Raw genomic sequence first — 11,592 nt, forward strand, 5'->3', positions numbered from 1 at the left:
AGTTTAGTTACCATATTCTCAGTAGTTTAGTGTCACTTCAGTCCGGATTTGCTGGGGGGAACTTTACACGACAGGCTTTACAGCGGCTGATAGACTCCAGTGGGAGGATGTTTATCCCCTCTTTTTAAAAAGTAAAATTCCAAAAGTAGAGATGTTAAAGAAATGTTACTGTAACGTTCTTATCTTTTTGAGTTCTTTCTTATCACTAAATCGAAACCATCGCTGACAAGTTCGTCTCACCTGTGAGAAATGGAGTCCAACAGCCAGGTGTGCGTCCGGTGAATTTTCAAAATAAATCAAACTAAACACGACTCAGACCGAGTCCATAAAACCGTGATAGAAAAAAAAAGAATTAAAATAAATAAACATTTCTATTTTTATGGAACATTGGACATTTTTTTGTTATGTCTGGTCTTCATTGGTCAATAAAAGTTTTTAAAAAAGGAACAAAATAATGAGAGGAACACATTGTAGAAATCACAAAATCAGCAGATGTCTTTGTCCGCACGGGAAAATGATACATTACTGGACTAAATCATATCCATTCTCTACATGAACAGGGTGATGTGTTTTCCTTTTAATAAAAATGTCTCCACGTCACAGTCGCACCTTTGCTCACACAGGTGAGGTTTCTGATTTTACTTTGAAAATTCAACAGCTCGTAAGTCTCAGGTGTTGACACCTGCGAGTGTCAGTCAATGCAACTTTCCACTCGTCGGCTTATTGTAAATGTCTTGCTGCTCCTCGTTTTCCAGTTTAGTTACCATATTCTCAGTAGTTTAGTGTCAGTCCAGTCCGGATTTGCTGGGGGGAACTTTACACGACAGGCTTTACAGCGGCTGATAGACTGCAGTGGGAGGATGTTTGAGACAAATACCTGAAACTAAAAAGTGAAAGTAATTTTTTTCAAAATGGATTCTCGGTATTTCCTCGTCTATAGTATCTTAACTTCCTTTATAGGTGAGTTTGTTTCCTTCCATTTTAAGTTTAGAATTTGTTTGTGGGCACCCAGTACAGAGAGAGGATGATCAAACGTCCTTGTAGGGCTGACACGTTCAAGTTCCATTTCCATGTCTGTGGTATGATGGACCTGATGTTTTTATAAACCCTGGAGTTGTTCGACAACTACACTTGCTCAAATGAAGACGAATGTTAAATGCCCCCAGTAATTACTTTAAAATCAAGATTATTGTTGATTACTATCTATCACTTGATTACTCTGGATTCACCTGTGATCTGTCCTCTTATTTGTTGAATTTTCACCTGTATATCTGAGTCTTCGTTAATGGGCGGAGGCTGCTGTGTTGTCTTCATGTTTGTTGGGTCCCGTATTGCGGTGGTCTTGCATAGGAATAAACTGGATCTTGTTTGGCCTCCTTGATCTATTTCCCTACAGTACACTGAGGTTTACGGATGTCTCCTCCAACACATGCTGTGATCAGACTTTTGCGGATCACTTTTTAACATTTGTGTGCGAGTCACAACTGTAATCCACAGGAGCTCTAAAAACAGTTGAAAGCAGTTTGTTTACCAACAGCTGTTATGTTCTGATACATTTGATTTCCATTTTTTAAAATCATATTAATTCATTACTTGTATGATTAAGATTATTGCACAGCTACAGCTGCAATCAGTGCTCATATAGGGGCGATCATTCATTGTAATTAGAGAAAAAACAAAAACGATTTGAATGGTAAAGTTTTATGTCAGCATTGTGGCGTTAAAATTATGAAGCAACGCTGCACATAAGCAGTGTCCGAAAAACATCAGCAGCTGTCTGCACAGTTAATATGGAAGTGCATATTCTCACCCTGCAATTGTTCCAATTCACACTTTCTTACTCCAGGTTATATAAACTTAAGTGTGTATAGGTTCTTACAAATTCTTAGAAGTTATGTGTAAGTAACAAGGGAGGGTTTGACATGAAGTGATTGACACATGATATCAAGGTGCCCATCCCACTTAATAGGGTAAAAAAGCCAAAAAAGGGATTTTCAGACAGATACAAAATTCTTGAACCAGCTAAACTAAAACAGCATTAACAGAATGACCACCCTGGGCACTCAAACGAGGTCCTTAAAAAGACACTGAGGGGAAGAGGTGTAAATGAACTGCAATAAACCAGAGAACAGTTGAATTTAAAGCCATCAGGAATCTGTAATCCTCCTCCTCCATCATAGTCCAGAACTGCTGTCTACCTGAAGCGCCCAGAGGTGCACTGTGTCAAGGGTCATCACAACAAAATATGCCCACGAACAACAAAATTCGATGGTCAAAGTGTCAGTTAGGGCCCAGAAATACCTGAAGAAAGATTTTCAAAAGTTTTATGGACAGATGATCGACTCTTCATGGACCACGTGGACATTTTCCGGATCGCTTGTGGACACAAAATCAGCGCTTCAAAATTCAAGCAAGATGGAGGAGCAGTACTGGTGTGAACTAGTTGGATCCTTTCAGTTTGAACATGGACTGAAAACAAAATCCCCCAAAAATGCTTTAATTTCCTCAAAGAGAGTCTTCAGGCAGTGGTCCAGGAAGAGGTCTGCAGCATCTATCAGACCGTGATTTTTCTGCAGGACGATGCTCCATCACAGTCATCCAGCTAATCTGCAGCTTTGTTACAGCCTCATTAGTGACTTCATAATGATCTCCTCCCCTGCAAGGAGATTATGTTAATAAACTGCTGTACTGTACACTTATGTATGACTTAAAACTGACTGAAATGTTTTTTACACATTTTTTTTTCTTTTTGTATGTAGTTGCCGGACAGACTCCAGAATATGCGCTCCTGGGGCAGAGCATCATGTTCAATGCAGACATCACAACATCCCCAGAACAAATCCTGTGGAAACACGATGGGAACAAAGTGGTGGAGTTTGATGGCAACCAGGAACAACTGTATGGCTCATATGTCAACAGGGCCATTCTTGACTGGGTTTCTGCAGATCTGGAAATTGATCAGCTCAGATATGAAGACAGTGGAACTTATGAGCTGGAAGTATTCACCAAAACAAAGTTGGATCGTTCAATTTATAAATTAGAAGTCGTTGGTAAGTTTTTTTTTCTTTTCTTCATTTTACTTTAATGACCCACAGATTAGAGTTGGTTCAAAGACATTTGAGATCTCAAAAATAAACCGATAAAGATCCCATGTTCAGATGAAATAAAAACTGCACTTTTTCATCATGTCAGCCAAAGCAAACTCCAGACAGCAGAAGGAACATTTAACTTGCAGCGTAGTCGGGGCTTTGGACGACTCGTAAAGCTGGAGGGAAAATAAGTTCAGCAGAGTGTAGAAAATCTACATTCTTGGGGTAGATTTTCTTTCTCCAACAGTGAATTCTGAGGTGTAGCTGCTGCAGACAACGAGAGGAAATGACAGCGATTAGAAGTGTGTGACTCAGAAGAGCCGTTCCACACAGCCAGTGCGTTGATGTTGTAAAGACACCTTTTACACTGCTCATGGATCACTCTCATAAAACAATAAAACCTAAAGGTGTGGGGCCATACGTATTACTACACTGCTAACTATTTCTGTTTCACTTTGACGTTTTTAACTTTAATTCTTCAATGAACAGCAGAATGAAATGTTGCAAACAGGCCCACAAATATATGAAGGAAAATGTCTCCAAAAACTAATTAAACTAGATGACTTTACTCAAAACAACCATGAATATATTGCTCACTGACTTAGTTAATGAATTTTATCAGGTAAATACATCTAGCCTGCTGTCTAAGAAAAATGAGAAAACATGAAGCCAGCGCAAAGAGTGTTAAACCCGCCGTGTATCTAATGATAGATGGAGGCGAGACTCCTCTGCCAGATGATATGAAGATTATATTGAAGTTATTGGAAAAATTACACAACTTCTTACTTAATATGTTAACGTCAGAAAACTTCTTCACAAGTTTCCAGTCAGACGATCGTGTTCATATGAGCCGGGGCTAATTTGTCTCTGATAGGCCACAACTCAAAGGAGGTTTATGATCTCTGCCCTTATCAGTTCATATCCACCATTTGATTTCAATACATCAAGATACAAGTGACCAAAGTGCAAAACTAGAGGCTTCAGAATGTCTGCAAACCAGTGGGTAAAGTCCCTTTGGAAACGGCCAAACAACTGAAAACAAACCAGTTTAGTCTGGATGAGTGTGTGTTGTACAGCCACGAGGAGAAGAAGTTTGACGGTTCAGAGGTTCAGAGGCCAGGTTCAGAGGCTTCCTCTTAACCTGGCCTGAATTCAGTCCAACTGCTCATGTACAACTCACATATCATCCTCTAATAGGCCAATAACTGTCATCGTTTACATCCACCATGATGTGGTTTGAGTTATATCATATTTCTGTTGCTTTTAGTTACTGATCTCCTTTACAGTTTTCTTGTATTTTCTTATCTTTTTAATTTAACATGTTTTCCTCATCCAGCCCTGTTGTGCATGTATAAATGCATTCCTTGTTTTTGTATAAATCCATGTCAAATCGGAGAAAATGAGTATTGTGTTTACATGTTGGCTTTTATGTGTTCATGTAGACAAAGTACCCGAGCCTACCATAACCTGTGAGATGAACAAGGGCAGCAGCTCCGATGAATCTGGAAACCAGGCCACACTGACGTGCTCAGCAGAACTCAGACACTCTCCGTCCTTAACAAAGTTTGAATGGAGCTCAAATGGAAATGTGCAGATTGGCCGAAATTTGACAATATCTCTTGGGGATGAACATGACAATGAAGTGTACAGCTGCACTGTGAGCAACCCGCTCACGAAAGAATCTGCTGTGTTCACTGCTAAGGAATGCTACCCTGGTAAGACTCTGTTTATCATTGTTGTCATAGAAATGAACATTTGTACTGTACAAAACTTTAACTGATATATGATGTGTGGACAGAGTGTCTCTGCTGCATAATCAGTGATAACATTCAAACAAATATGTCTGTCTTTAAAAGTAATTTTAAACTAATATTATCACTTTAAATTGCTGATTTCTTATTTAAAAAAGGCTGAAAAATCCATGGAAATGGAGACATGAGGGATGTGTATGATGTATGATGCGTGTTTGTTTTTTGTGTTTCTCTCCAGACGAAGACAGTTCAACTGCACTGATTGCACTGATTTTAATTCCAATACTCCTGGGTTTGGCCATATTGTTCTTCATACTGCGGTGTAAAGGTACAGTTACAGGAAACTACACCTTTCCTTCAGAATTGAAAATGATTTGTCGGAACTGAGCGTACAGACAGGATATGTATTCACTGATGTCACTGTAAGTGACAGTTAAGTTGATGGAATTATGAGATCTCTGTGGGGCAGAGTTCTAATTTTATTATCAAAATCTATGTCTAAATATGCATATAAATCTATTTACATGTAGTATTATTGAACATGCTACTGCTAATATTAGGTCTAATAACCACAGTGAAATAGATTAAACTAAATGCTTTTTTTCTTGATTCCAGGACTTTTTCCAAAGAAAAGGGAGGAAGATTTGGAAAAACAGGCAGCTTTTGACAAGATGAAAAGTTTGATATTGAATTTACTCTGAAGTGTGGATGCAAGAAGCAGATTTTATTTTCTACATCATGATTATCTTTCAATCAATTGACTGAGTTAGAGGTTACAATAGAAAAATTATGGTGGAGGAAGTATTGGTTCTTGAGAAGATCAATTGAAGCTCGTGAACTTTTAAGCTTCATTGTAATTTCATTGTAACTTTTTAATCATTGTAACAGTTTAAAACTGTATCTTTTTTTAAACGTACACGCCATGTTTTAAGCTTCTTAAATGTTTTTCAGTTATTTTGTAATATTTCTGAGATATTTGTCAGCTTCATGTTCATCATACACATTTTCTTCATGGGTTGTTTTTCAAATCTGCTGTTATATTACATGTATTCACTTTTTTCAGGAAATCCTGGATTTAATGGGAACGAAGGCAGGCCTCTGCTGGACAGAGCCCCCACGATGCCCTCTCATCAGCCACTTCACTTTGTCCAAAGGAATAATGACTCCGTGGCGTTAAAACAGGGCACTGGAGAAGGTAGAGGCTGTTCAGTGATGTTACTACTTATTGTGTCTCCTGTCCAGCATCACAGCATCAGAATAATGGTCTAAATGACGTGTTGTACCAAACACATTTGCTCTGCCAAGTGAAGCTTTGTGGATATAAAGCTTCTATTGATGCTTAAGTTCTATGTATTTACTTATTTTTCTCATATCAAAATGACATATTAATGCCAAACCTGAGAGGAAGAACGAAGGGAAGAGGGGAGCGAAGAAAAGAGAAAGAGGACTAAAGAACAAAGTGTGTTTTTAGGTCACAGCAGCGGCTAAAATAAGGTTAAATAAAAGAATAAAAAAACAAACGAAAATGTATTAGTAAAAATACTGAAATATCTCCATGCTTTATATTTCTTTTTACATGTGCTTTCAAATTGAAAGTAATATTTGGCAGTCGTTTAATTACCTCTTACCTTTATTTCATGTTATTATTTTTCTCAGGACAAGACGAGACGCTGCAAAAAGGTTACATGAACAGCACTATTATTTGAAATCATTGATATTCTCTGTAAGATGTGCTGCAGATTAATTTATCTGGTTTTGACTTCCACTGAACGGGTTTAGTTAAGAATCTTGTCGGAAAGATTGAGGAAACTCCCCAACACATACCAGCAGGTAATCCTTGTTTCTTTCAGCAGATCTTTTGTCACAGTGAGTGATTGATGAAAGAAAATTGATCTGAAATACTTCAGATAAGTTTTTTACAGAAATGGATTGTCAGCTTTACTAACGACAACAACAAGCTCTCTACTTCTATTCTTCCATAAATTAATAATATATATATTTTAAATGATTATTTATCTCATCTGTAATTAATCGAAAATGATCATAATCAAAACACGCTGACATCTTCATTTTTGCAGAATTCTTCAGTTAACAGTCTGATAATAAACAGAAATGCAGCAAATCCCAATGAACCTGTAAATCACGGGTGATTTACAATGAACCTGGAAGCAAGAAGGCTGAAAATATTAATCAGTTGATGCAATAAAAGGAAAACATGTGTGATTACGTTCATGAAACAAGTTTCAGTATTGTTCTTAAAATCACACAATATTCAAGTGTAGATTGTTTAATTAGCTTCTTTCCAGATATTGTTGGTGCGGCTTCATCTCTTGCAGCATTTCTCTTTTTTTCTGTGTTTCAGGTTCACAGAAGAACAAACACAATGACAGCAGGATATCGTCTCCTAAAGGACCACCTTCTTCTGCTGATCATTCTGAGAGCAGCGAAGGAGAACGTGAAGATGAAAAGGAATCAATCCCAAAGGAGTTACACGACCAAAGTGAGTAAACTTGGACTAAATGCAAAAATGTGTTTCTGCTGCACAGCCAAGTTTGGAAAATAAACTGAGAGAGCCAGATTTAACAATGTTTTACTGCAATTTAATGTTTTCTATTTAAAATACATCATTTGAAGCACAACAAGGTCAATTCACATAACAGTGGACGTGGAATTAGGATTTTGTTTTTCTTTTCTTCTTTCTTTTTTGTTGAGCTTCATGAATAGTTTTAAACAGAATTCAACTTCATGGTATAAGTCAGATGAAAGTGTCAAAGCCATTAAGAGGGAAGAACAGGTAGTAAGTGCAAATTTTCAAGGTTAAGAAATGATAATCGATGGTGACAAAGACAGGCATGTGCCTGACAGAGCTCCCATGATGCCTTCTCATCAGCCATTTGGTCCAAAGTAATAATGACTTTGTGGTGTTAGAACAGGACACTAAAGAAGGAAGAGGCTGTTCAGTGACATACTCTCTGATCTGATATGTTTTAGGTAAAGTGGAGGCAGGAGTTTCTGCTCCTCCTCCTCCTCCAAAGGGATCTACTGTTCAGAGTCGTCCTGTAAAAGAGAAAATTCTCACTGATGAAGACAAGCCCCATGAAGCTGAGGAGGAGAAGGACATCAGGAGTGATCCTTCTGATTCTAAGAAGGCTGGAGCCTCATTATCAGGTGTGTTGGACAACCATAGTGAGTACACATGAGCTGAAAGCTGAACAATGTCAATTCACACAACAGTGGACGTGGAATTAGGCATTTTTTCTTTTTTGTTGTGCTTCATGAATATTTGAAACACTTTTGCTCTGCCAAGTGAAGCTTTGTGTATATAAAGCTCCTATTGATGCTTAAGTTCTATGTATTTACTTATTTTTCTCATGTCAAAATGACATATTAATGCCAAACCTGAGAGGAAGAACGAAGGGAAGAGGAGAGCAAAGAAAAGAGAAAGCGGACTAAAGAACAAAGTGTGTTTTTAGGTCACAGCAGCGGCTAAAATAAGGTTAAATAAAAGAATAAAAAAACAAACGAAAATGTATTAGTAAAAATACTGAAATATCTCCATGCTTTATATTTCTTTTTACATGTGCTTTCAAATTGAAAGTAATATTTGGCAGTCGTTTAATTACCTCTTACCTTTATTTCATCTTATTATTTTTCACAGGACAAGACGAGACGCCGCAAAAAGGTTACATGAACAGCACTATTATTTGAAATCATTGATATTCTCTGTAAGATGTGCTGCAGATTAATTTATCTGGTTTTGACTTCCACTGAACAGGTTTAGTTAAGAATCTTGTCGGAAAGATTGAGGAAACTCCCCAACACAAACCAGCAGGTAATCCTTGTTTCTTTCAGCAGATATTTTGTCACAGTGAGTGATTGATGAAAGAAAATTGATCTGAAATACTTCAGATAAGTTTTTTACAGAAATGGATTGTCAGCTTTACTAACGACAACAACAAGCTCTCTACTTCTATTCTTCCATAAATTAATAATATATATATTTTAAATGATTATTTATCTCATCTGTAATTAATCGAAAATGATCATAATTAAAACACGCTGACATCTTCATTTTTGCAGAATTCTTCAGTTAACAGTCTGATAATAAACAGAAATGCAGCAAATCCCAATGAACCTGTAAATCACGGGTGATTTACAATGAACCTGGAAGCAAAGAGGCTGAAAATATTAATCAGTTGATGAAATAAAATGAAAACATGTGTGATTACGTTCATGAAACAAGTTTCAGCAATGTTCTTAAAATCACACAATATTCAAGTGTAGATTGTTTAATTAGCTTCTTTCCAGATATTGTTGGTGCGGCTTCATCTCTTGCAGCATTTCTCTTTTTTTCTGTGTTTCAGGTTCACAGAAGAACAAACACAATGACAGCGGGATATCGTCTCCTAAAGGACCACCTTCTTCTGCTGATCATTCTGAGAGCAGCAAAGGAGAACATGAAGATGAAAAGGAATCAATCCCAAAGAAGTTACACGACCAAAGTGAGTAAACTTGGACTAAATGCAAAAATGTGTTGCTGCTGCACAGCCAAGTTTGGAAAATAAACTGAGAGAGCCAGATTTAACAATGTTTTACTGCAATTGAATGTTTTCTATTTAAAATACATCATTTGAAGCACAACAAGGTCAATTCACATAACAGTGGACGTAGAATTAGGATTTAGTTTTTCTTTTCTTCTTTCTTTTTTGTTGAGCTTCATGAATAGTTTTAAACAGAATTCAACTTCATGGTATAAGTCAGATGAAAGTGTCAAAGCCATTAAGAGGGAAGAACAGGTAGTAAGTGCAAATTTTCAAGGTTAAGAAATGATAATCGATGGTGACAAAGGCAGGCATGTGCCTGACAGAGCTCCCATGATGCCCTCTCATCAGCCATTTGGTCCAAAGTAATAATGACTTTGTGGTGTTAGAACAGGACACTAAAGAAGGAAGAAGCTGTTCAGTGACGTACTCTCTGATCTGATATGTTTTAGGTAAAGTGGAGGCAGGAGTTTCTGCTCCTCCTCCTCCTCCAAAGGGATCTACTGTTCAGAGTCGTCCTGGAAAAGAGAAAATTCTCACTGATGAAGACAAGCCCCATGAAGCTGAGGAGGAGAAAGACATCAAGAGTGATCCTTCTGATTCTAAGAAGGCTGAAGCCTCATTATCAGGTGTGTTGGACAACCATAGTGAGTACACATGAGCTGAAAGCTGAACAATGTCAATTCACACAACAGTGGACGTGGAATTAGGCATTTTTTCTTTTTTGTTGTGCTTCATGAATATTTGAAACACTTTTGCTCTGCCAAGTGAAGCTTTGTGGATATAAAGCTCCTATTGATGCTTAAGTTCTATGTATTTACTTATTTTTCTCATGTCAAAATGACATATTAATGCCAAACCTGAGAGGAAGAACGAAGGGAAGAGGAGAGCAAAGAAAAGAGAAAGCGGACTAAAGAACAAAGTGTGTTTTTAGGTCACAGCAGCGGCTAAAATAAGGTTAAATAAAAGAATAAAAAAACAAACGAAAATGTATTAGTAAAAATACTGAAATATCTCCATGCTTTATATTTCTTTTTACATGTGCTTTCAAATTGAAAGTAATATTTGGCAGTCGTTTAATTACCTCTTACCTTTATTTCATCTTATTATTTTTCACAGGACAAGACGAGACGCCGCAAAAAGGTTACATGAACAGCACTATTATTTGAAATCATTGATATTCTCTGTAAGATGTGCTGCAGATTAATTTATCTGGTTTTGACTTCCACTGAACAGGTTTAGTTAAGAATCTTGTCGGAAAGATTGAGGAAACTCCCCAACACATACCAGCAGGTAATCCTTGTTTCTTTCAGCAGATCTTTTGTCACAGTGAGTGATTGATGAAAGAAAATTGATCTGAAATACTTCAGATAAGTTTTTTACAGAAATGGATTGTCAGCTTTACTAACGACAACAACAAGCTCTCTACTTCTATTCTTCCATAAATTAATAATATATATATTTTAAATGATTATTTATCTCATCTGTAATTAATCGAAAATGATCATAATTAAAACACGCTGACATCTTCATTTTTGCAGAATTCTTCAGTTAACAGTCTGATAATAAACAGAAATGCAGCAAATCCCAATGAACCTGTAAATCACGGGTGATTTACAATGAACCTGGAAGCAAAGAGGCTGAAAATATTAATCAGTTGATGAAATAAAATGAAAACATGTGTGATTACGTTCATGAAACAAGTTTCAGCAATGTTCTTAAAATCACACAATATTCAAGTGTAGATTGTTTAATTAGCTTCTTTCCAGATATTGTTGGTGCGGCTTCATCTCTTGCAGCATTTCTCTTTTTTTCTGTGTTTCAGGTTCACAGAAGAACAAACACAATGACAGCGGGATATCGTCTCCTAAAGGACCACCTTCTTCTGCTGATCATTCTGAGAGCAGCAAAGGAGAACGTGAAGATGAAAAGGAATCAATCCCAAAGGAGTTACACGACCAAAGTGAGTAAACTTGGACTAAATGCAAAAATGTGTTTCTGCTGCACAGCCAAGTTTGGAAAATAAACTGAGAGAGCCAGATTTAACAATGTTTTACTGCAATTTAATGTTTTCTATTTAAAATACATCATTTGAAGCACAACAAGGTCAATTCACATAACAGTGGACGTGGAATTAGGATTTAGTTTTTCTTTTCTTCTTTCTTTTTTGTTGAGCTTCATGAATAGTTTTAAACAGAATTCAACTTCATG

General features: G+C 36.9%; 1 protein-coding gene and 1 long non-coding RNA gene across 2 annotated transcripts; both read left to right on the forward strand.

Moving 5' to 3' along the window:
• The first annotated feature begins 905 nt into the window (after positions 1-905).
• Positions 906-5,609, forward strand: LOC140319359 (lymphocyte function-associated antigen 3-like). The gene is made up of 5 exons (XM_072396960.1): positions 906-960; positions 2,760-3,050; positions 4,532-4,804; positions 5,079-5,168; positions 5,456-5,609. The coding sequence occupies exons 1-5, from the start codon at positions 912-914 to the stop codon at positions 5,539-5,541; spliced, it is 789 nt and encodes a 262-aa protein (XP_072253061.1). The 5' UTR covers positions 906-911; the 3' UTR covers positions 5,542-5,609.
• A 1,003-nt stretch (positions 5,610-6,612) lies between these two features.
• Positions 6,613-8,001, forward strand: LOC140320012 (uncharacterized). The gene is made up of 3 exons (XR_011917997.1): positions 6,613-6,670; positions 7,203-7,340; positions 7,832-8,001. It is a non-coding gene; the product is annotated as an uncharacterized lncRNA (long non-coding RNA).
• Positions 8,002-11,592: the final 3,591 nt, after the last annotated feature.

The sequence above is a fragment of the Leuresthes tenuis genome, unplaced genomic scaffold (genome assembly GCF_036924035.1).
Source record: "Leuresthes tenuis unplaced genomic scaffold, fLeuTen1.0.hap1 SCAF_12, whole genome shotgun sequence".
NCBI lineage: Eukaryota > Metazoa > Chordata > Actinopteri > Atheriniformes > Atherinopsidae > Leuresthes > Leuresthes tenuis.

Bases quoted from the DNA above. Each gene is read 5' to 3' on its own strand.
- LOC140319359 (XM_072396960.1), top strand. From the start codon at position 912: ATGGATTCTCGGTATTTCCTCGTCTATAGTATCTTAACTTCCTTTATA. The intron at 4,805-5,078 runs GTAAGACTCTGT...GTTTCTCTCCAG, and splicing joins TGCTAAGGAATGCTACCCTG to ACGAAGACAGTTCAACTGCA. The intron at 5,169-5,455 runs GTACAGTTACAG...TCTTGATTCCAG, and splicing joins CTTCATACTGCGGTGTAAAG to GACTTTTTCCAAAGAAAAGG.